Consider the following 25,908-nt stretch of genomic DNA (forward strand, 5'->3'; position numbering starts at 1 on the left):
AAATAAATAAATAAATAAATAAATAAATAAATAAATAAATAACATTAAAAAAATTTTTTTTGAATATACAGAAGCAGCAGAAAGAAGAATGAAACAACACCCAGGCACATATCACTTAAAGATGATCTGTGTCTTAGAATTTTCTTTCTAATCATCTACGGATAACACCCCATCCACTTTCCACCATGGAAATCGCTGCTCGTGGCTGTGCATGGATACTCTGTGACTCACTTAACCCTTTTTCTGCTGTTAGACAGTTATGTTATTCTTCTAAACAATGATGCCATGGCTATCTCTGCACCTAATGCATTTTCCATATTTGTAAGTATTCCTTAGAATAGGTCCTAGAAGAGGAATCATTGTGCCAAACGATATTGAAATCTTTAGCTATGTACTTTCAAAACACTCACCTGGATTTCCCGTTTTATATCTAAGATTCAAGTCATTATTTACACTGAGGTTCTTCAAGAAAACATTATAGTCCACTGTGGTGTCTTTATCAATGTTGTAGTGTTTTGCAAACCTGAAATAGAAATGTTCTTTGGTAATCAGAAATTACGATACAGAGAATCTAAAACGAGGCAAGGTATCCTTCAGCACTGGGGTTGGCATTCATTTTAATGCATTTCTAGCTAGAGCTGGAATTAAAAAGTCAATGCTAAGAATGGTTAGCATAAGATTCAAACACACAGATACTTCGAAAGAGATCATTCTCCTTGGCCTACCGACGCGTGCGTGAGGGTTCGAACAGTACAGGTGCATCTCAGGACCCGTCTTCTCCCTTCTCTGGAAGGAGGAGGGAGTAGCCAGGACTCAGGCTGCACTCAGACAGCAAAAGCAGGTCCCACTTTCCTTTAATAAATAGGGGGCAATGGATCTGGCCCATGAGTCAATTAGCAGAAAGCCACTGTCACCAGAGAAATCCAGAGCGGGGTGTAGGGGAGAACCCAGCCCATCCTCTTGACCCAGCACAGCATTTCACAGAGACAAACAGAGGCCCAGTTCACTGGGGTGAGGGGCAAAACCAGTGATCTCTCCCTGAAATATACTGAGACACTCTTTCTTTCTAAGTTCAGATAAATAGGATGTTTGAATATTTTTTTCTTTTCAAAGTGAATCTTCTATTATTCATATCTGCCACTTGATAAATGGCTTCCTAGATGATTTCTGCATTATTACATTGAGAAAAAATTGACAGTTTTTAAATGTTTGGTTATATTATCTCCATATGTGTTGGTTTCTATAATTATCTAATTTCATGCTGCTTTCTAAAAATTTAGCAATTATCACTTAAAGTATTTGTTATTTTTCTGTTTTCCAAATTTAACAAAGAGTAACGTCATGTGTTCATTTCAATGCATACCTTTTTCTCACCCACTTTGACGAATCTTGCCCATTGTTCTAATAAGAAAAAATATCTGGAGATAGGATAGCTGCCAGATGTTAACACTGAAACTCCCAGAGTAGCTGCGTCTTTCACCCACAGTCTCTGTCTTGTGAAAATACGGCTGTGGGCTCGGGGACCCGGAAGGCTGACCTACTGTGCTCCTAGTTGAGTTACTGTCCTATAGAAAGCGTTGGCTACTCTGATGCTCCAGGAAAATGTCCGGATATTGATAAATACCTCATCACCAGCTTCCCTGTTTTCCGTAAAACTCCAGCGTTCCTTCAGACTGGTATTTCCTCCTAAGAGAATCCTGACCTTTCCTAATACCCAGCCCATCCGCAGTCATAATCCCTGCTGCAGATTCATCGAGGACAGACAGACAGAATCCCATGATAATATTTCCTACAGATAAAAATCTCAAAAACCAAGTCTCAGTAGTGCCCAGGCGAGTGGGTCACACAGGAAGGCCAACTGCAGGGTCAAGGGAACGACACCTTCGACCCATGAACCTCTCCGGCATCACCACCTACAACCAGCCTTGGGCTTCACTCCTCTGCACAGGCAGTGGGCTGACCTCGAGTGAGTTTGTTTGCTTTTCAGGCTGGCCATTCATTGTTTTACTGGGATGCAAATGCTTGGGCCTGTGGGGCTACGGACGGTAGGGTGTGTGAGATGGGAAAGGAAAAGCATAACCCAATGGGTCTCAGGGTGGTCTGATCAATTGTAAGATTGGCGAGGAGGTTCTCTCTCGCCTCTTCTGCGCACACACTGGACGGTATTTTGCAGCCTAAAGAGACCTGTCGTCTAGGGAACGGAGTGCGTTCCTGGAATCTTTATGACCGTGACAGAGTCGCCGGGAAAGTGGCACCTCCTATGCGCCAGGAGCATCCCAGACCCGCTTTATACACTATGGAGCATCTTGGCGTCAGTGTGCAAGGGGTTTCTAGCTAGAAACTTCTTTAAGCGGAAGCTGGGTCTTGGAGGGGCCCAGGAGCTTCCCAAAGCCCTAGAACCGGGGAGGGTGCAACACAGACCTGACCCCAAGCGGAGCCTGACTTCAAAGCCCAGGTTGTTACCGCCTGGTAAACCTAAAATGGCCAAGTTAATACTGAAGCAGCTTCTCAGGGAAAGAGTATATTCTTGAGCTTCTATAAGAAAAGCATTAAAGCCATTGAAGAAATGGTCTGCTTTTGATCCTTTGCGTTTCTGTTCTAAAGAAAAGCAATTCTATTATGTTAAGTTTCCCGAGCCTTATCACGAAAACAGTATTGTTCTCGAGGCTTAGGGAAAAAACTCAAATAAAAATTTGTGGAGTTCTTTATTATTCAATACTTACGAGATGGGGAAACAGGCAGTAACATTTTTTATAGATTTACTAGGTTGGAGACCGCAGTGCCAAACACAAGGTTTATTGTCAAATAAAACACTGTTTTGTTTTTTGATTGCCTGTTTTAGAAGGGTGTTGCTTCTGTTCTATAATTGCGTGCACAAAATTATTTAATTTGTTTTGTTTGGATCTTACTCTGGACACTTTCCCAGTCGGAAAGATGTAAAAATTAAAACATCTATTATGTCCTTTTATATTCTGAGGTGGGTTAGGAAGAGGAAAACAGGAAGAACATATTCAAAAGACCAGGCAATACCCATTTCTATAAAGTCTCCCTGAGTTTCAGACCCCACAGCGCCCCTGCCACGCTCACAGGCCCCCTGCACTTCCTTGCTACAAGAGCAGGTTCCTCTTCTCCGGACAGAAGCAACATCGTCATGACACTATGCAAAAGCAGGCACAGCCGCCATTGTCAGAGCGATTTATAACTGCAGTGTGATGTGAGGCTCTTCAGCGCGGAGGGAAATAATAAGACTTGGTACTTCTGTTAACAGCCTGGGGGATGCTGAGTAGAGTGGGTAAAGGCAGGAAGAGGAAGAGAGCTTCCTGGCGGAGTCCCACAGAAATGAAGTTCAACGTGGGCCCCCTTCTAGTGGCTTCCATTCAAAACTCAGGTAGCCACGGAAGCCAAGCGTTTGGCTTCTTCTAAATGATCTGGAGTTTATTGGAGGCTCAAAAAAAAAAAAAAAAAAAAAGATGCCCGTGCAGGCTTCCACACACTGCCCTCGAGTCAGGAGCAGGTGGCGGCGGCTTTGGAGAGCCGTGAGGCGGCTAAACGTTCGGTTATTCGCGGTCCCCCTGCCGCGGTGCCCTCCCCCAACCCCAGCAACAACAGTCCTCGGAGGAAAATTAAGTTTCTGTTATGATATCACGATGGAGAGCCAGCAGGGAGCACACCAGCTAATGAATAAATCCTGGAATTGGTTCTTCTCTAACCCCGGGCCTTGAGTAAAAGTCAACTGTGAACGGGAAACACGGGGGATGGCGGGCGCGGTGCCAACCAGAAAGGCGAGACAACTGGGTGATGGATCGCTTAAATAATCGAGATGTGTTCAGGCCTGCCGGCCAGATGACTGTCACCCTGGGGACTCTCGGAATTAGAACCATTAGCTCTCGAGCATGAGCATTTGCAGGGAGCATCACGGGCCCGGGAGAAACGCCACGAGCGCCTCTTTTAGAAAGCCAAGATGCAGACGGCAGGAGGGGATGATGTCGGACCCCAGGGCACCTGCCAGGTCCCACTTTGAAACTGGGTTAAGTTCTACCGCACAATCTCTCCCCACACCTTCGTTTACTCACTTTTTGTATTCATCGTCTTTCATCTTCAAACAGAAGGTCTCCAGAACTTTCCTCAGCTCGTGGGGCTGGACCAGACCAGTCTTGTTAACATCAATGAGCTTGAAGGCTTTGATAACAGTTTTCATGTTTTTGAAAATCTGTGTAGAGAAAGTGATTTAGGAGAAGTCAAAAGACCCAGTGTTAAAAACCAGAATGGTCATAAAAAATGTGAACGGTTTAAAATACGTCTTGTAAAATAAAATGTTTTCAAAGACTCACAGTTGTAGGTATTGCGAAATGACAGGTCTATGGGAAAAAAGAACACTTTGCATTTATTGAATGTTTGCAAAGCAATTTTCTCTGTAAATGGTCTTAGTAAGTTTTTAAAAAGTCTTTCTGATGTAAAGCAGTAAGTCTCATACACAATTCATTCCCTTTTAGAGCCATATGAAAAATCTTTTTTTTTTGTTAATTGATACTTAAAAACTACAGTTCAGGTAAGGCTGGACTTGTACAATCTTTTTCATAGCCATTTGCAAAGTCTCTTTACTAGCAGCTGCAAAGCAGGACTGTAGATCTCAACCCCTTTGAATTTTTAAATTTTTTTAATGTTTATTACTTTTGAGAGAGAGAGCGCGCGCGCACGAGCAGGGGAGGGGCAGAGAGAGACGGAGACACAGAATCCGAAGCGGGCTCCAGGCTCCGAGCTGTCAGCGCAGAGCCCGATGAGGGGCTCGAACTCACGAACCTCAAGATCATGACCTGAGCCGAAGTCGGACGCTTAACCGACTGAGCCACCTAGGTGCCCCAACCCCTCTGAATTTGTAAAAACTATTCTCGAAAATCTGCATAGAGATCTTTCCCAAATTCAGCAAATGCATATTTATTGGGCACACAGACGTGAAAGGCATTTGGATAAGCCCTACGGAGACGCAGAATACTAAGCTGTGTGCTTATCCCAAGGCTACTTGTACTTAGAGGACAACATCTGCTGGGGCTCACGTGTGGAGCTGTGTGATTGAATCCCCCCCAGCCCACGGGGAGGAAGCACCATTCTCCATTTTGCTGGGATTCTAATGTAAGCCAACCCATTCGCCGCACTACCCAGAGAGAAGACAAGACATAAGATGAGTATCCGCTGAAGCTGGGCTGTGGGAACAGGAGCCAGATAACGGAGACAGTGTGGAGCCGTAGGCCTTCACAGAGAGTTCCTGAGTCGTCCAGGATGCTTCCTGCAGGAGGAGGCATCTGAGCTGAGGGGTGACTAGGGCAGGGCGGGAAGGCATTCTGCACGGTGGAGCGTGAAGGCTGGAGTTCGGACTGTGGATGAAAAGGGATGAATGTCTGTCTGGTACAGCCTTAGAGGGTCTGATTCTACCGTCCTGCACTAGGTCAAGTCCATGGCCAGCCCAGAGTCAGGTGACCGGTGCCCCTCAAGGAAGGGGTTTGGGAAAAACTCTAAGACGAGCAGGCCTTTTCTCTCATTAACATCTCCCAGTTCCTCAACACTTCCTCCAATGGGTCCCTTCCAGGGATGAGAATGGGTCCCTTCCTGGTGACCCTCTTCTGCGGTGGCCGCGCTCGTGCTCACACCCGAGGAACCACTGAGCTGAGGAACCTGCTCCCTCTCCTCCCTGGCTGCTTGGACCTACAAATGCCAGGCCCTCCTAGCTGGGCTGCTAGCCCCGGCCAGGCCTGCCCTGCCTCAAGGACCACTCGTGGCTTCCCAAAGACTACCTCTGACCCCGGATCTCTCAGCTCCTGGCCCTCCCCCCGGCCTGAGGTCACCGCTGCCTGCTGAGACTCCAGCCTTGTCATCCCCAGTGACGGCCACTCTCCAGAATCAGGCCCCATGCTCCCGCCACCCCCGCCCTGCTCCAGCTCCCTCCCTCGAGTGCAGGACCCCACAGCCTTCTCCCACGAGGGCCCCCGTCGGCCACTCCAATTCCTGTGCACAGTCCTCGCTCCCTCCCGGCCAGTCTCTGTAATCACCACTGCATACATACGTGCTCCCCACTCCCGCCTCAGCCTTGGCAAGCCCCCATCCCTGATTAAATCCAACTCCCCGCCTATTCCAGGCACCTGATGTGGCTGCAGAGGGCGGCCCATCCACCACTCAGCTGGGTCCCCTCACTCGGGGGCGCTGTGGGATCCTGCTCTGCTGCGTTAGTCACTCACCACCCCCACCAGACTCTGTCCACCTTCTCCATCCTCGCACCTCCCTTCCCATCCCTGGCCTTCCTTCCCGCTGAGAGCCTCGCTCCTTATTTATGCAGGAAAACAGAAGTGGCTCTAAGACAACGGCCCCGTGCTCTCCAGTGTCTAAGTCCGTCTGACTCCAAACCCACGTGAGAGGCCTCCCCCACCCCCCGTTCCGCGACGCCACCCACCGGACACTCGCGACCCCGTCCCCCACACCACATCGCCCCACTCACGTCTCCCCACAAACCCTGACCCGCCAGGCCCCACAGACCGGCCCCAGGCGGCTCTGTCGCCTCAGCCGCCCCCCTCCCCGTCCCCCGCCACCTGTCCCCTGGCTCGCTGCTTTCCGGCCCCGGACTCTATGCTGCTCCTCCCAAGTTCCAGGCTCCTCCCGCCTCAAGGCGTTTGCATTGGCTGTTCTTTCTGCCTGGAACATTCTTCCCCAGACACCCACTGTCTCACTCCCTCACTCCATCCGGATCTCGGCCCACATGTCGTCTCGTCAGAAAGGCCTTCCTGACCTCGAGCGTTAAGTCAGGACCCCATCCCCGATACGCAGATTCTCGTCTCCAGAGCACTTCTCACCAGCTGATTTTTTTTGAACGTTTTACTTTTGAGAGAGAGAGACCGTTAGCAGGGGAGGGGCAGAGAGGGGCGGGGGGACAGAGGATGCAAAGCGGGCTCTGCGCTGACAGCAGAGAGCTGGAACTCACGAACCGTGAGATCACGACCCGAGCTGGAGTCGGACGCTTAACCCACTGGGCCAGCCAGGTGCCCCCTCGCCAGCTGATTTAATGCTCATCTTTACTGTCTGCTTCTCCTTCTGGAGCGTCAGCTCCCCAGACAGGGCTCAGGGCTTCAGCTCTGGGGTCCGGCTCAGTAGGTGTCTGAGCGAATGAATGAAGGAACGACCTGCCTTCTCTTTCTCCTGCTTGGGGAAAAAGCCACCCTCTGAGGAAGCTTTGTTATGCGTCTGCAAATACCTCCGCGGGCCCATCCTGAATGTCAGAATGATTCCATCTACTGTGTAATAATGGTTACGATCATACGATAACTGAACAAATATTAATTGAATGTCTCTTCTGTGCCAAGCCCCACGCTAAGTTCCATACACATGTCCCACTTCTAACACCGGCTAAGACCATCTTAATATCCCAAACGGGGAATGCCCAGCGAGGAGGAGCGGGAACCGCATCCGCTAAGGTGAGGCCGCGGCTCGCAGGCATCCGCCCTCAGCCCAACCGCTTTGTCTAAAAGAACGGAGCCCCGGCCATGGACCGCACTTGCTCTGGGGTCAGACAGAAACCTCGGCACCTGGTCTGCCGCCAAATTCTCGCTTCACCTCTTCGGGTAAAACGGAGGACATGAGGCGATGCGCTTTTTTAAAACCCCGAAGCGGCCCATATGGGTCTCCGGCGTGGAAAGCCAGGAAGCAGCCAGTCTGGCACAGAACTCACACCCACCAGAGGTATGTCTCCAAGTTTCTTATCATTTGTCAGACTGAAGTTTGGCAGGATCTGAACTGAGCTGCAGATGGCGAGGCTTATCAAAGCCGCGGAGTTAGGGCCACCGTGTAGAAGACTCGTCCCATACGCGACACGAAGGAAGAAAAGTGTATCAGGGGACAAAATGGCTGGGGGCACGACAGTGGCCGTGGCCGTGCCCCATCCCGTGTCCCGGCTCCCTTGAAAAGAGAGGGCGGGGGGAGGCAGGGGAGGAGACGGTGGAGACAGAAAAATAGGATGGCGTGGGCAGCATCGAGCTCCTTTCTAGGCCAGCTAGACGTGGGCCATTTTGGTATAAGTGGGACATGTCTGTATTAAGAGCCACTGTCTCTGAGCCTCCTGCTTACCCCCCACGCCAGCTCCAAATCCCACGATCTCGCCCCCTCCCACAGTCCCTGGGCTCCAGCCACAGCGAACTGCTCAAATTCCCAAGCCCGGCAGGCTCTCTGGCCCAGGCTGGAAAGCCGTCGCCAGGCCTGCGAAGCCCTAGTCGTCCGACCCCCACTCCCTCTCCACCCCGCCCCTCCTGCCCTCCCCGGCTCTCTCTGCTCCAGCTGCCCGGCCGCCTTGCTTCCTCCGGCCCGTACCAAGCATGCTCATCCTTCAAGACTTTTGCACGTTCGGTCTCCTCCTCCTGAAGCTCCCTCCTGGCCTTCATTCAGGTCTGTCACCCGCCGCCTGCTCCTGGGAAGCCCTCCTCGATGGCCCGCACAGAAGCCTGCGTTCGCATCTTTTTCTGACCTCTCGCTTTCTTTTTCTCTTGGCGTTCATCTACACCCGGGCCCCTTCCATATTTCCTTTCTGTATCTGTTTATCGTTTCCCTCCCTCCACTGAAGCGTAAACTCCGAGGAGAAGGACGTGGTTTTATTTGCCGCTATGCCTGCCGGGCTTAGAACGGCACCTGGACAGCATGGATGTTCATAAATATTTGCAGAGCGAGTTAGCAAGCTGGGTCTGCTGCCCTGAGCCCTTCCCCCGGCCCCGCCACAGTTCCTCGGGGGGCAGGATCCCGTGCCCTGCCACTGGCTTTCCTAATTACACTTCCACCCGGCCGCTGGCTCCCTAGCTTCGATCATTGTCATCGGGGGTATTCCTGCCTGAAATGGGCACCCAGCTCCCTGTCTGGTCTCTGCTCCCCAGGGCTCCATCCCTCCATTCCCACCGCTCTGAGGGAGGGGTGATCCAGAGGGCCAAAGGAGAGAGGCAAACACTGGTCCACTGTCAGCAGAAGGAGAAGAGCCCCCTACTTCCTCCCTCCACACCCGGCAAGTTTCCCAGAAAAGAACCCGTGGCCTTGCCCTCCTTACTGCCCAGAGATGGGCCTGGAAAGGGGTGCTCTCCTAGCCTGGCGTCCCCGACTACAGAGGCCCGACTCCCTCTCCTGTATTGCGGGCGCGGCAAACTCTTGCCTACCGCCTGTTTGTGTCGCTTACAAGCTAGGAATGATTTTTGGTCGACTTAAAACAAATTCAAAAGAAGGCTATTTGGTGACATGTGAAAGATGAATGTCACATTTCAGAGTCCACAGGCACATTTTACACTGCCCGGCCATGCCCGCTCACTTGCACGTTGCCCCTTGGCTGCCTCCCCCTACAAGCAGGGGCAGAGGTGGGTACTTGGGCAGAACACCTGGCCCACAAAGACAGCATCACTTACTGTCTTTACAGAACAAGTTCACGACCCCTGTCCCACTCCCACCCACGGACTCCCACCTACCTCTATGCGAAGTCGAGGAGCTTTATGTGCACAAACACAGGAGAAGCCCTGAGGATTTAAAAGAAAACCAGAACAGTAGCTACTTATGGCTTTAAAGACTTGGAGCCATGGGGCGCCTGGGTGGCTCAGTCAATTAAGTGTCCGACCCTTGATTTCGGCTCAGGTCATGATCTCGCGGTCCGTGAGTTGGGGCCCCGCGTCGGGCTCTGTGCTGATGGCTCGGAGCCTGGAGCCTGTTTCAGATTCTGTGTCTCCCTCTCTCTCTGTCCCTCCCCCATTTGCACCCTGTCTCTCTCTGCCTTTCAAAAATGAATAAATGTTTAAAAAAAAAAAGAGAGGAGTAAAGCAGGGAGATGGGAGGAGAGAAAACTCCCCCAGGCATGGTGGCGAACCGCACTGAAAACCGCATCAACTGCTCTGGGCTGCAGCAGTGGGGGCCCCACCCCGACCACAAAGCCAGTGCTCCAACGCTTCCTTCCCTCCCTCTCCACAAGGGACCTCCAGGCAACGTAGGGCACCAGAGGCAGGCTCTGAAGCAAGACTCCGAATCCCAGCTCTGCACTAGTTTTCAAGTAACCTTGAAACAGTAACCTGACCACTAAACTTCAGTTTCCTCATCTGTGAAATGGGAATGAATAAAGACATTCCATCAGTATGTGGTTGAGATGAAATGAGTTCATGTGTGCAGTTACCTCATGTGGAACATATTCAATAAATGGTGGTGGGATGGGAATTATGGATTGGGACCAAAGGCTGAGGATAGAGTTCCAAACAACCAAATAACCACATACGCATGCTAAAGAATACTGAGCAGCTGAAGTATTACTACTCCCTCACACCCCAGCCAACTCCTCTAACCCTTTCACTGCCCCCACTTCCCAGGCCAACTTAACAGCAGCTTGAGAAAGTGTAAGGCCTTCTTCAGTAGGCAAGGGTCCAGGACCAAGAAGAGGGCCTGGATCAATGAATATTTGTTGAATGGGTGAATGTATATACATATAATGGATGGATAGATGGATAAACGAATGGGTGATGGATGGAAGGATGGATGGATGATGGATGGATGAATAGATGAATGGATTATGGATGGATGATGGATGGATGGATGGATAAGAGAATAGATGATGGATGAATTATGGATGGATGGATGATGGATGGATGGATGGATGGATGGATGGATGAGTATGTGGATGGATGGATGGATGGATGGATAGATGGATGGATGGTTGGGTGGATGGATGGATGGATGAGTGTGTGGATGGATGGATGGATGGATGGATGGATAGATGGATGGATGGTTGGGTGGATGGATGGATGGATGGATGGATGGATGGAAGAATAGACGGATAGATGGATGGATAAATAGATAAAAGAATGGATGATAGATGATTATGGATGGATGGATGATGGATGGATGGATGGATGACGGATGGATGGATGGATAAAAGGATGATGGATAGATTATGGATGGACAGATGGATGGATGGATGGGATGACTACAGCATTTATGGGGGGAAAGAGACATTAGTAGGCCAAGTAACTCCTTGTACAGATAGGACAGGTAACCACAAGAAGGATGTGTAGGGATCTCATTTCCCAGCGGACTCAGTGATCTGCTGTATATCATCCTGGGGTAAGTTGAACGGGACAGAGACAGCAGAGTGGGAGGGGCAGGTCAGAGCAGCCTGCAAGCCTACTCTTGGTATGGATGGAACGTGTAAGTTTTCCCCGGGTTAAGTGGAGACCAAGAAAGGCAGGGCTTGAGTTGTCCCGCTCCCAGGGGCTGCTCCTCAGGTAAGGGACCCATGCACCTGAGGATGTGCACTGGACCACCAGGAGTAGAGCTGAGGAGGTCCAGAGGGCGTTAAGCCAGGACTGAACCTCTGCATCAGGGAACCACATAGTTTGAAGGCCCACACAGCACAGTCCTCATAACTGCCCCTGTGCCCTATAAGGGAGGAGCCTTTATATGCTGCCCACAGAGGACACCAGGACACCAGTGCAGAGAGAGAAAGACATGTTCCCTTTCCTCGGCCCTCATCACAGACCCCAACGGTCACGGGGGGAGAGGGAGAGAAGGACCAGAGAGTAAGCAGGTCGTGCGCCGCTCGTGCAGCGGGAAGGGGAGGAGGTGGCCAGCTGAGCTGGGCCTGAGCTCAAGGTTGAAACCGGACTAGGCCGCGCGAGACGTGCGCGTAAGTAAATGTGGCCAGAGAGCCAGGAGACCTGCCTGAGATACGCTTAAGGGACGAAAAGGCAAATTTGCTAGCGGCTGCTTAAGAACAGTGAGGAGAAGCGATCAAGCTGCTTCATATTTGTACCCCACCGAGTTCAGATGGTTCAATAAACTGCTAACAGTGGCTGTTATTTGTACTCTACGGTTCTTTGTTGAAAATTCTTTTTGTGGCACTTCGGGCTCCAGGAAGGAAAGCTGTGAACCCAAATAAATATGACCACCCAGACGTTAAAGGAGGTGAGAAAAGGCCTAATGTTCCCTCCCAGAAGCCCAGAAGCCCCAGCTAGGCTGCAAAATAATCCTTCTCCAGACCCGGCTCCGATGTGGCCCTTCCCGGAGGAAGGCCAAGCCTCTTCACGCCGGAACACAACCCGAACAGTAAATTGACTTGAAGTGTCCACACTGGTATCTTACTGGCTCCCGTTTAACTATTTTCTGTGCGGTTCCTCCCCCGGAATCACCCTTCCTTGCCCGGTTTCTAGCGCAAGGGGGTCAGCGCGGCATTCTCCCCGCCTGCCTGGGGACATGAGCCCCAAGGGGAGGGGGCTTCTAGCAGCTTCCAAGTCTTGGCTCTGCAGCCAAAATGGAAGGGTTCAGCATCCACGGCTGTCAGTCTGGCACCTTTCTGTCACCACGACTACATTCATTTTAAATTTAAGGAGTAAATTTTTTAAATGAAACCGTGCAGGAGGATTTTTTCTTACAATAAACACATCAGTGCTCATTTTCCTTATTATTCTACTTTTGGCTATTTCGTATAAAATCTTTAATTAAAGTTTTTCTTTGAAATTGTCATTATCAACCCAGAAGAAAGAAAGAGGGGGAAAAAAAGAACAACACAGCTGTGCAGATATGAGGCGCTATTCAGGACTAAATGAACTGGAACGAAATAAGTAGCTTGACTGTTATGTTCTTACTTTTGGCTCTGTATTCTCAATAGCACAGTCTAGCTTGTCACTTTATATCGATTCCATCTGTTTACACTCTGCAGAGTATTGGCTTCCTACCGTGAACATTTCCTATTTACCAGCTGGTAGAGATGAGCCAAACCAGATAGGAAAAAATTAGACTACATTCAGAACCCCATAAACGCAAACTTTCAATTTGGGGACATGTGGGAGGGGCAGTGGCCGGGCGTTGTCCACCTTTAACAAAGGCTTCGCCTCGGTGCCCAGGGCTGACGCTTCCCCTCACCGCTCTGACGCTCGCCCCCACGGGCCCAGGACGATGCCTTTACTTACTGAACGCAGACAAATCTTGCCTTTACCGAAAACTGAACAAGCTTCCGCAAAAAGACAGTTAAATGAGATCCACGGGAACAGAGAAGAGGGTGCTGAAAAAAAGATCTAAAGCAACCAAAGAGTCAGAGTTGCTACAATGGAGCAAAACTCCAAAAACCTGGCTTCGGGTTTCCTGGCGGCCAGAATGAAGAGGGAAACTCGTCGCTACATACACCACAGGCCAGGTAAACCTTCTCCCACCTTTGATTTTTATTTGCAGAAGGTTTACCTGCAACACATAAAGACTTCCAATGAGAGGTTTTAGCTACCACGGAACTTCTGACACAGCCATGAAAATAAGCCCCACGTCTAGACAACAAGGGGTTTTAAAAGTCCCAAATCTAGGGGTTCCCCAGGTGGGGCAGTCAGTTAAGCGACTGACTCTTGATCTCGACTCAGGTTGTTACCTCGAAGTTTGTGAGTTCAAGCCCCTCATCGGGCTCTGTGCTGATAGTGCGGAGCCTGCTTGGGATTCTCTCTCTCTCTCTCTCTCTCTCTCTCTCTCTCTCTCCTTCTCTCTGCCCTTCCCCTGCCTGAACACACCCTCTTCCCCCCCCCACCCACCAAAATAAATAAACTTAAAAATTTTTCTTTTAATCTGTATATATTTTTTTTAAAGGTGCCAAATCTATAAAGCTACCCCACATCCCATTTCTTGCTCTGTCCTCAGCACATTGAAACCCCATCAAAGGCCCACCTTGACCACCAGTCTCACCTGTCCCATGCAGTGTGTCCCGGCTACTCTAATTACTGGGAACCTTTCCTACAGAACTATTTATCCATTTAGTAAATGTTTCCTGAGGTCACCCTAAGTGCCAGGATCAGCTCAAGGCACTAAAGTTACAACAGTGAGCAAGACAGAGAAGGCACCCGCTCCCCGGGGAACATCTATCTTAGTGATAAACACGTAAACACACCAAAACCTCAGAATGTTCTAAGCGTTGGGGGAAATATGGAATTTTAGATAGGCTGGTCAAAAAAAATCTCCCTGGGGGCACCTGGGTGGCTCAATCAGTTAAGCGTCTGACTTCGGCTCAGGTCATGATCTCATGGTCTGCGAGTTCGAGCCCCGTGTCGGGCTCTGTACTGACAGCTCAGGGCCTGGAGCCTGATTTGGAGTCTGTGTCTCCCTCTCTGTCTCTGTCCCTCCCCTGCTCACGCTTTGTCTCTCTGTCTCTCTCAAAAATGAACATTAAAAAAAAATCTCCCTGGAGAGAGCTCCCAGGCTGAGCACTATAAGCCGGGATGCTTGGGGGATGTTTCCTCGATGGGCAACCAAAAGCCACAGGACATCTTAACCAGAGGGGTCTGGTGAGATCTGACATCTGTTTTCAACAGATAACTCTGGGTGTCCTGCGGAATAGTGTAAGGGGCCCGGGCAGGAACAGGAAAAGCAGTCCGGGGGTTCCTGACAAAGCACAGGGTGGGGACACCGGTGGCAGCGGGGACGGAAGAGGTGGACGGGTTCCAGATACGGCACAAGGACACAGCAGACAGACTTGCTGGTGGACTGGACGTGGACGAAGGGCCAGTAAGGAAAAACTGCAAATAAGATATAAGGAAACGTTGCCATTTGCTCTGCAGACAGTGGTGAGTCCGGAGCCCAGACGTGTCTGGGGCACAGAGCTCTCTTTGTGGCCTAAAACCACAAGTGACCACATGCCATCATTTCACTTTCCTCGTGACAACTCATGTCTTCTCTCCTCCAAATGCAGACTCCCGATTTTTTGAGTAACTTCTACGGCCCCAGCACTAGAGCAAGTTCATTTTACGTTTATTGCCACCAAGAATCTGGACAATACTGGAAAAACTTCGCGATATTTTCTCCATTTCACAGCTGAGGAAACAGCCTCCAGAGACACTGGCTTGCACAGGGGCATTGGGACAGTGAGTGGTGGCCCGAGTGCCCCAGCCCATCTCCCCTACGATCTTGACTGAACTATTGATTTTGCCACATGCAAGAAGATTAAAAAAACAAAAACAAAAACCAAAACGGGGCGCCTGGGTGGCTCAGTCGGTTGAGCTTCTGAAATCAGCTCAGGTCACGATCTCGTGGTCCGTGGGTTCGAGCCCCGCGTCGGGCTCTGCGCTGACAGCTCGGAGCCTGGAGCCCGCCTCGGATTCTGTGTCTCCCTCTCTCTCTGCCCCTCCCCCTGCTCACCCTCTGCCTCTCTCTCTCTCTCAAAAATAAATAACCTAATGAGAAAAAACAAAAAACCGTAAACTTAGTCTGAAATGATACAAATTCTGATGTCACAGAATCTTTGTGTTAGCTTCCTGACAGAGCCTTTAGTAAATTAATAATAGAGCAACCAAAAATAGGTCCTGGGAGAGAAGCATCTTCAATCCAATTTTTTTTTTGAAAATGGCAACTGATGATTTTGTTATGTGAGATTCTCCGGATCAGAATGTAAGCATTCTACTTCATTTAGTTGTGCACAGACACACGAATAAGAGATGTGACATTATTAATCACTATATTCAGTTATGATTGATAGGCTTTTCTGCGGGGAGGAAAAAGTGGCTCAGATACAATCTGTCCCAACAGCTCTACGATATGCTAATATTTTCTTCAGACGAAAGAGGAGATGTGTTCAAATACCTGCTATAATAGGCAATTAATACCAAGTGCACCAAAGGAGAGGTGATAAAAGTGGGATTAGGAGAATATTATAAATTAACCAAGAGCTTGTATGTTTTAGTAAATGGCCTCATTTTGAGTTTGACACAGTCTTTTTATTAGGCAAACAGACTGCATTCTGGTACATTCGTTCATGCTAATGTGGTGCTGTAATGGGAAGGTACGCTTATGAAATGGTTGTGATTCTAATGACTGCTGCTTTATTTCTCAAGCAATAATTTTTTTAATTTCTTTTCTTTTCTTTTTTTTTTTAGGAAAACTCACCTATTTAAGAAAATGAATCGACCCATTACTTTTGTCTCTTCCACACGAGGCTATAACAAACCAAGCAGGCAGCTCAGGACCCCTCATTATTTACTAATTGCTTCGGAAATGACGCAGGCTGCATCCATCCAAGTCCAAGGCACCAGGGTAATCCCATAAAAACTTGTGTCAGATCACTTGGTGTCCAACAGACACACTAGTCACGGCTGACTGGGTGGACCAGATGTTCTGACATCATGGCGCCCAGGCTTAAAAAAAGCGTCCCTGATTTGGGTGGTGACGTGGTAGAGAGCAAACAGCCTGGGGCGCTGGATGTGTCTGGGTTTTGTTTTGTTGTTTCCTTTTTTTGTGTCTTTAACTGAATTATACAGGTTTGTTTTGTTTTGTTTTGCTTTTGTAGATGGGGCCACGGGGAAGGGTCATGACGTCTCCAAACATACCCTGTGTTCTTATATGGCTCAGAACAGCTTCCTGTCTCTCAGGAACTCCCTGGTCCCAGCCCATAATGAGCATCCGCCCCACCTCAAGTAGCAGGATGAGATTTTCTGGCATTTCTACCTCACCCTTGGTGGGCGGAGTTGGTAAGAGATAAGACAGAGTACAAAGACCAAAACTTGGTTGGCCCGGCAGCGCTGAAGCTTTGCCTTGGTCCTTTCTTTCCTGGGAGATTCTTCCCCTGAAGAATGTCCTAGGCCTTGACCCCTGCCACTGGCGCAGGATGAAGCTGGAGACGTGCAGGACAGGCGTGGAGCATAAAAGCCTGAGGATGTGGGAAGAACGGCGACGAAGGCAGGACGTCAGAGTGAGGAAAGGAAGAAAACTCCCAAATGCCCCCTTGAAGTAGACGTCACTTGTACAAAAAGATGGCTCACGGCGAAGGTGAGCGAGAGACTTCTCTGTGCTGGCCTGGTCTACCCGCGGGCATATCAAAGAGTCACATCTGCCGAATGCAAAGGAAGCATCAATACCTTTTCTAACCGGGCCTCCAAGAGGCCGGGGGGGGGGGGGGGGGGGGGGGGGGGGGGGGGGGGCCATATGGTTAAGGGCAAGGACTCTGCAGCCAAGCGGCCACGGCGGGAACTGCAGCTTCTCCGCCCACCAGCTCCGCAGCCTTGGTCACAATGCTCACCCTCTGTCGTTTCCCTCCGTATCAGTGTGGGGTAAGGATGGCACCTGCCTTGTGGGGCTCCCCTCGAATGAAATAATTTTAAAAATATTTTTCATGTTTATTTATTTTTGAGAGACACAGAGAGAGAGAGAGAGAGAGAGAGAGAGAGAGAGAGACAGCATGCGCACAAGCAGGGGAGGGGCAGAGAGCCAAGGAGACACAGAATCCGAAGCGGGACCCAGGCTCTGAGCTGTCAGCACACAGCCGGACGCGGGGCTGGAACTCACGAACCGCGAGATCACGACCTGAGCCGAAGTCAGACACTTCACTGACTGAGCCACCCAGGCACCCCTTGAACGAAATAATTTAACACCATATGATATTTACAGCAGCTCCTAGTAAGTGCTCAATCAGTGCTATTATTCATAGAGCTGGTGAAATTCAAAAAATTACATAGCGTCCAAAGGATTAAGGCCCGGGGGCGGCGGGATCCTTTCGGCAGGAGGCTGAAGCGGGTGCTGTTGGTCCCCTTCTGCAAATCCCCTTGCCCCTATTCCCTTCTCCTTCTAACAAAACCCTCCATTTTCCATTTTTGTTCCGAGAGCTACCCTCTGGTGGCCCCGGGCTTCAGGGGAGGGAGTCAGGCCACACCCCCAGGAAGTAATCAGGGTTGGTTCAGGCCAGGTGTGCCTGATTCCCTAGGAGACTATGAGAGCAGGGAATTGAATAGACCAGAGACCTCAAGGACCCGTCAAGCAGATGCCAAGTCATGGCACAGAAGAGGCACAAAGGAAAGAACGTATCTGTGGCCAAATGAAAAGCAAGGATCGAGGGAGGGAGAGCAAGGAAGGAAAGCACAGGACTCAGAGCCCCTACCGAGTAGGACCCAGTGCAGCGCCGTCAGGGGACCAGGACCAGCCGGAGCCAGCATGTGACGCCCTGAGGACTACCTGGGCTAACACAGCTTCTCTTCTCCCACACACAGGGCCCGCCGGGGTCAGACGGCAACCTCTTCCCGTGAAGCCATGGATCACACTCACCAGAAGACGGAGACACGGGACCTGGGGATCATCCAGTCTGGCCCGCCCTATCCCACCCCGTGACTGATGGAGAAAACAGGGCTCAGAGAGCCCAAGGGTTCAACTCGACAACGAGCGGGAATGCAAACACCTGTTGGAGGGTCAAAGTGCCCATGAAGAAGGGAAAGGCTGAGGAACCAGCCATCAGACCAAGCTCACTGCAGGGGAAACGATGAGGAAACACAGGCACTGGGGTTCAGTCAGTTTGGGGCCCTGACTGCTAACTATCTGTCGGCTTAGGAAGGCTAGACCACACACACAGTTAGCAAAATTCTGGCTCCCAAAATTCAGAGACACTTACTTGCACACATTCTCGGCTCTGGCAAGCCATGTGGACTTATATTTAAAACAATGAGCTCTCCCAAACCATATAGATCACCCGGCAGTGACAACACATGTCTAAAGAGACCCTGTTTTTCATAACTCCCAGGTAGTTGGGATGAGCACTGGGTGTTGCATGGAAACCAATTTGACAATAAGTTACATATAAAAATAAAAATATAAAAACCTCCCAGGCATTCATCGCAGCCACCAGCGCTCCTGTGGGGGCCATTCGCAGGACAATAGTCTTAACTGGAAATACGCTGCTGCACATGGCTAACAGGTGAGGATATTTGGTTCTGTTTATTTTGGGAGTGGGTGGGAAGGGATGAGGTCCACTGGTGTTCCTGTCTATCCTTCAAAGGCACCTGCCGTAATAATGAGACAGCGATAGGCTGGCCTTGTCCAACTGTTCCAGGTGCTTAACACACCGGGTATTTGTAAGGCACACAACAGCACTTCTGGGAACCAGGATGCCACGGGAAGTTACTCAAACAGGAGGGAGAAAAGCTACCAGCAGAAGGGAAGAAGGGAAGGATGTGTTTTGTTCTGCGGAGCCAACAGGTCCGGCCAAGAAGACATCCAGCTAGACGCTTCACCAGAGAGCCCCCTGCTAGAGCCAGTGTGAGCCGGACTGGAGCTGAGGACCCGTGCAGAAGCCCCCCCGAGTGGCCCTGAAGTTACCTTCCGCTCCTTAGAATACTAAGATCCCCTCCCACAGGCAGAGCTTTCCGCCATTTTTTTAAACATACGATGTATGCACCCTAGCATGCTGACACGCTGGCGCGTCCCACTGAACCAAAAGTGCCTCCGTCAGCTCCTGCCCCTGTCCTCCACACACGGAATGAAAGCTTCCTGTACTAACCCCACAGGGAGACGGCGCTTTGAGAACTATCTCCCTGTCTCCTTACTCGTAACAGGTAACGCATAGCTCTTTGCTTTCAACATTTCCTTGGGCTGTGTTCAGTTTAACGCACCCCAAGCGGCGAACCCCTTGAGCTCAGTTATACTTCAAGGTGGTGCTATTATCCCCGCTAAGGGAAAGCCAGTGATAAAGACTTGTCAAGGCCGCTGGTGAGTGGCAAAGCTCCAAGATGGAAACCCAGAGCCGACCGGTCCCGTTCAAAAGAAAGCCACAGGCACTCGATGGAGTCCCTTGTCCTCAGCAGAGCAAACCAAGACTTATTTGAAGTTTCAGCTTCTCCAGGACTGGAATTTGAAGCCAATCAATCTGGAATTTGCCAGCCAGCCCGGTTGAGGTCATCTGTCTCGTGGGCCCTCCCTATTCCTCCCTCTCCCAAAGACAGGTGAGGTCATCCACCTAATAAGACCCTTGTCCTTCGCCCCAGGGAAGGTGACCTGGCCTGAAACAATCCTCTCTTTCCCTTCGCTGACAGCTTCTTGCCCCGCCCCCCTCCCAATAAAATCCACCTCCTTGCAGCTCCCCTCTCCTTCGCTTCCTGGGGATGCTGTTCAATTCACGAATGGCTTAATAAAGCCAATTAGATCTTCACATTTACTCGGTTGAGGGTTTTTTTGTTTTTTTGTTTTTTAACAGTCCCCAGGTCGGTCTTGTCCTACTCCACCTGCCTGCCCAAAGTCGGGGCCCCAGGTAGAACTGGGGTGCGGTGGATGCCGGCCAGCATGCATGGCAGAGAACTCTCCGAGCCACCCAGGGATTTAGCGCTTCTGCAATCACCCCTCCTCGGCCTTTTCCCCAGAAGTTGCTTGAAAGCTGCACTGTGCAAGCCCACTGATTAACTCGCTCCTAACCAGTGGGAGCCCCCACCCCCCCCGACTGTTAGGATAAGAGGGAGGGGGCTGAGATAACAGAGGAATTAGATCAAGGGTCCCTTGTGGCTTTCCTCGGCGAGGCCTTATTGTTGGTAATTTCCAATCCCGGCCCAGGTCCACACGCGCTGCACTCGCTGAAATGCTGTATTTTTTTTTTTTTTAATGTTTATTTATTTATTTTCTCACCAACAGTGAGATCGTGACCTGAGCTGAAATCAAGAGTCGGATGCTCAACCAACTGAGCCACCCAGGCGCCCCTGAAATGCTGTATTTTTGATCCACGATGGTGTTTATGTTGATATGATGATTCTGACAAACGGTTGACTTTCCCAGGAGTGTTTCATGATTAACACAGCTTATGAAGAGACAAATTAAAGGCGTGCCATAGATGATACCAATCATATTATGTATCTCTTACAGAATAACAAATGAACCACAATAGCAGAAGCAGATAATTACGCCAGGGTTCTTACTAATATAGACCATAGTGAAACCAGATTTTTAGGAGTATGTAATGCTAAAAAATGTCACATTAAGATGAATTTTCTGGTGTCGGTGGCTTCAGCCAGGGAAATTCAGACAGACATTTTGTGGATTTCTGGCGATTTTTTAATTTTGAAATGTATGAAAATCCCAGAAGGTTCAAAAAGGAAAGAAGATTTGTCACATTTCAAACCAACATATTGAGCCGGGTGAATTAAATCATGATTCTCAAACTGCTTGTGTAACTGACAGGCTCAAATGCATTTTAAAAGGGGTCCGATTCCAACCCCGGGAAGCCACGCACGTCTCCTCCCTCCCTAGCCGTACGCGACGATGTCCAACCATAATCAGCAAACAGGAAGGAGCAAAGCTATATGCTCCTCTCCTAAACACATGTAGTAGCTTCTGTGGCAAAGTTACTCAATACTTAAATATATGCCACTCTGGGTTTCCTGCCACTTTGCCATGCTGCTCTTAATTGGCATTTGCTGCTGAAAAGCAGTAGTTTTCTCTTTCCAAAGAGATCCTTGCTTCAGTCCTCGACAAATCCAGAAAGGGCAGCCCTAATACTGAGGATCTAAAGTTACTACAAAAGTGACTCATATTCCAGGACTCCCTGTTGGTGTCACTCATCCGAAGAGACGCCATCCGAGGCCGTCTGAATGCAAGCTCTCACACGGGCTTGTTATCGGATCTATTTGTCAGACGGCTCTGACGGGAGAGTGCAGACAGCAAGATGTGGCCCATTCTGCTTCATCTACCTCTGCTGACAATACTTTTGACAAAGGGTCGGGGGAAGAATTTTAAAAGATCTCTATTACCTTTTCTCCTACTTGGATTTCAAGTTCTTTTACTGTCCGACTGCAATTCCTTTCATTCCCACCTCCCCTTAAAAATAAAAATAAAGACTTTTTGTTAACATGTTTTAACCAAATAAATGCTTATGTAGGGCATGCAGAGATCAAAATTATAAGAATTTCTAAATTATATATTTATAAGCGCGAGGTATTTCTTACACACTGCCATCTGCCAGCAGCGTAGACCTGGACCAAGTCCCTAGCTTCTCCGTGCCTCAGTTTCCTCATCCATAAAATGAAATCTAACATTTATTCCTCCCAGGTAGTGTGGGAACTGAGCAATTAGAGCTGACACTTCATGAGCACTTCCTACGGCGAGCCCCATCTGATTTAATCCTCACGACGACTGTGGGTCAGGGGCCATGATCGTCCTGGTTTGCAGACGAAGAGACTGAGGGAGACGAAGGTCATGGCTGGACAAGTGGAGGTGCCGGGTCACACCCCACATCGCACCCCTCTGCTGCAGTCCTGTGTTCTGACCTCTAAGGGGTCCCCAGTCCACTCCAGGGGCACTCTTTGCCACGCTGTAAAGGACTTCGTGGTGGACGAATGTCTGTACCATCCCCGCGGCTCGATCTGCTTTTATAACTGTTTTCTCTCTCGCATTATCCACGTATCTATCGACTACTTCAGAGCCCCTCTTTGGAACAATCCGACGGACACCTACAAGCAGAGAAGCCAGGAACGGTCCACTTGAAGGAAAAGCTCTCTGGACAAAGCAAAGGGAGGACACGGCGGCATGAGGCCGAGGGGGCCGGAACTCAGCACGTCCCAGCTTTGCTACTGGCGGTGGCCACGGAGACCAGAGCCCGCCCGGCAGGGCAGGGGACACCTGTGAGTGCAGGCATGGAAACGGATGCCAGCTCTCCGGGGCTGCGGCCATGATAATGGACTTCATACTGGGGTAAGCGGAAGACGTTGGAGCGTTTCCAGCAGAAATTAACTTCATTTTACGTTGGAGGAAACTGAGGCTGGGAGGGGGAAGTGCCCAACTTCAACAGGGAAACTCGCCAGGAATCCAGACTTGTGGTTCTATATTAAATGTAATATTTTTCATGTCTTAATTATGTATCGGAAGAGACACAAGACACTACTTTGAAGATACGTTTCAGACTTAAAGAACAAAAACAGACAAATGCCTGTGTACCCACCGTCAGCTGGAGAAATGGAACAGCGGGGGTGTCCCCGGAGCCCGGTGTCCCTGGAGCCGGGTGCAAACTCGCTCCCCGTCTCCCCCTTCCTCCCTCCCTCCCTCCCTCTCCAGTCCGCAGGGCAGCTCCTGGGCCCCACTCCCCTCTGGCCCTCTTCCCTTCACAGCTGTCTCCCCTACACTGCGTCTTGCACCCCTGAACTCCATCTTTCTGTCTGCTTCAGGAGAACACAGCTTATTATCAGCTATTAACTTAGCGGCGCCCTCTTTCTTTAGTGTTTCTCGGAATGGTGGGTCTTGAAACCCTTTCACTTTTTAACCTTTCTGTAAGCCTGTATAGGTTTTTCTCTTAGTGGAGTTTACTATTTGTTACCTAGTCAGACAATCTGTGCCTTTTAAGTGGCACATTTATTACAATCGCCAATACGTTTGGGATCTTTATTGGTTCTGCCCTATTCTGCGGGCTTTTGCCTTCTTTCGGTTAATCCCGTTTTTTAGGATCCCATCCACTTGTTTGCCTCTAAACACTCCACGTTTAATCTTGCGGCGGTTGTTCTGGAAATTACAACCTGCACGTTTTTCAAAGTCTAAAGTTAATCAAGATTTCTCATCTTCCTGCTGGACAAGGTAACAACTCGAGGACATTTTATGCTAGTCCCTCCTCTCCGTGTACATATCGCTACTGTCGCGTATTTTAATTCGCTTCTGTTTTTAAATTCCCAAAGCCATCGTTACTCTTGGCCCTTCGTGCTTCCTCGGGTCAGCGGCTGTTTGGGTCCAACCGCACGCTCACTGCCCTTTTTGCCTTTCACGCTTTCCTGCATCGCCTCTAACTGTCCACCCAGGAGCGCTTTCCTTCCACCTCAAAAGTCCATCCTTTACAGTTCCCTCACTGGACCTGCTGGGGGGCCAGATCCATTTTTGTTTTACAAGGTCTTCATTTCAATTCCGAAAATACTGAAAGATACGCTCTCTATACATAATTCTAAGATGGCAATGATTTTCTTTCCAGACACCGTGACCGTCAATTCACTCGCCTGGCATCCCTGTTGCTGTCCAGAAGTCACTTTTGTCTAGCTGTCGCCCTCTGGCTTCTTGGAAGATCTCTCGGTCTGGGGGTAGTTGCGCCCCCACCCCCATCTTTAATCCTGCTCGGGACTTCTTTGGCTTTCTGAGTCAGCGGGATGGAACCCTCCCTCGGTTCTGGAAAGTCCTCAGCCATTGCTCCCCCATCCCGTCTCTCATTACCATCTTCACAGAGTTCCAGTTTCATTGCTGTGACTCTGTGCTGCCTTCCGGCTAAGTTTTTTTCTGGCCGGTCTTCCAGTTCACTTATTTCTTCTGCTATAGCTAATCTGTTTCTTGAACTTACTGAGTTTTACATTGTGTTTATGAAGTATGACTTCTAGATAGAAAAGAATATGTATTTTCACAGTTTAGTTATAATTAAGGCAAATGCCTACTTAACAATCACCCAAATCAAGAGTTAGAGCCAAACACAAAGGCCCCCGACTTGCCCTTCTCTAATTGTAGGGGTTCCTTCAAACTACATGTGTGTATAAAAGTAAGAGGCATGCTTTGTAGTACCAAGGAAGGATCTAGTTGAAAGGTGACCTTGAACACCACAGGCAGAGGGGACACGTGTTTCTCCCTTTTCCACATGGCCTGACATCAGTGCTTGAGCTCACGCTACGGCAAGAAGCGAGAAGGGCCCCGGTGTTCCCACAGAAAGAGACCTTACAGGTCCTAGGCTGGCAAATACTTTATTCCCCGTGCATGGGAGAGGCCTTCCCACTGTTTCAAACCAGGGACACCAGTCTCAGTCTATGGTCGGTCCCCTAGGCCAGTCCGGTTTCTCCTCTCGCTGCCTTTCCTCTCCTCTCTCCGATTCTGCTGCTCTGCAGTTTCACTGGGACATGTCTACGTAGGCGTTTCTTTTCATTTGGCTGGCGTAAGCTTCTCAGCCATCATCCTTTTCGATATCTCTCTTCCCTATCCTTTCCCTGTATATCTGGAAATCCAGTAAGAAATCTCTTGGCCTTCTCTTTCTCCCCACCATGTCTCTTACACCTGTCCTCCATACTTTATCTGTCTTTGTCTTTCTGGGTGGCCTTCATGGATAACTGCTTTGGAACTACTTTCCACTCCACTAATGCTCCCTTCGGCTGTGTTTAATCCACGACTTTCACCCAGCCACTGAATTTTATATCGACAATTGTTATTGCATCTCTCAAGTACCAGAAGTTCTGCTCCGTACTTTTCCAAATCTTTTTTTTTTTTTTTTCCCTTTTGGCCTCTTCTTTCGTATTTATATGTTGAGTCCATTCTTTCATTCTTCTGAACATTCTAAAATAGTTTTAGATTCCATATTTGATACTTCCAGTATTTCGAGCACTTGGATATCTGATCCTAGGGGACATTGCTTCTATTGGTTTGCCAACCTCATTCTTTGTCTCTTCATATGTTTTCAATATTTTGTGTGTGTGGTCTGATATTACTTGGCACTTTGTGGAAATTCTTTAAGGGCTAGGTTGAAAATGTATTCCTCTACAGAAGGCCACACCCAGGCCAGGACCAGTGTTACGTGAACTACTAGCCTGAGACTTCTCAGACCACACAGGTAGCATTATTTCAGGCACAGACTTGCATAAATACTGACTTACTGTGCTTTGCCCAAATGCAGCATGGGAAAAGGTAGGTTTCCTTGTTGTGCCCTTCTGTGATGCAGATTTATATTTATAACTTACGCTTACATGAGGGTTTAGGTGTCCTAGCTTTATATGTACTGGTCTTCTGTTGGGTCCCTCCACCTCAGCGTCTGTCTCCTGTCCCCTCCACTCTAAATAGCCAACCGAGCTGAAACACACATCCACCGGGATTTAGCTAATACTCTCAGGGCAAAAGCTGGCTTTCGTCTCATTTCATGTTGGCCTCTAAGGAGTCCTCGCTTTCTGGCTAGCTCACTAATGAATGAAAATGCATGTATACATTTTACCTTATATCAGTCAGTTTAGTGGTTTCCAGTGGAAGTGCGTTCATGGATACACCCTACCATATTACCAGAGGGAGCATCTCTGTCGGCTACGATTCACTGTCTCCAACAGCAAAGAAAATTCAGCCCCACGGGTTAAGTCAGTTTTCAGCTAAACCTTTCAAACTTAGTTTAAACATTTAGCCTTTTATATTTAAGGAAGTAACTTGTGATCCTTTTCATCTCAA

General features: G+C 49.4%; 1 protein-coding gene across 7 annotated transcripts in view; it reads right to left on the minus strand.

Annotated features, from left to right (window-relative positions):
• Positions 1–25,908, minus strand: part of EFCAB6 (EF-hand calcium binding domain 6) — a 251,139-nt gene that overhangs the window by 176,059 nt on the left and 49,172 nt on the right. For 5 of the 7 annotated variants that reach the window (XM_047868126.1, XM_047868128.1, XM_047868129.1 and 2 more), the window contains 3 exons: positions 21,504–21,570; positions 4,074–4,210; positions 411–523 (listed from right to left, as the gene is read on the minus strand). In XM_047868126.1, the coding sequence (XP_047724082.1) occupies positions 411–523; positions 4,074–4,210; positions 21,504–21,570 (317 nt within the window). The remainder of the gene's footprint in view (positions 1–410; positions 524–4,073; positions 4,211–21,503; positions 21,571–25,908) is intronic. The other 2 variants (XM_047868127.1, XM_047868131.1) reach the window with 1 other exon arrangement.

This window comes from Prionailurus viverrinus, chromosome B4 (assembly GCF_022837055.1).
Source record: "Prionailurus viverrinus isolate Anna chromosome B4, UM_Priviv_1.0, whole genome shotgun sequence".
In the NCBI taxonomy this organism is placed as follows: Eukaryota; Metazoa; Chordata; class Mammalia; order Carnivora; family Felidae; genus Prionailurus; species Prionailurus viverrinus.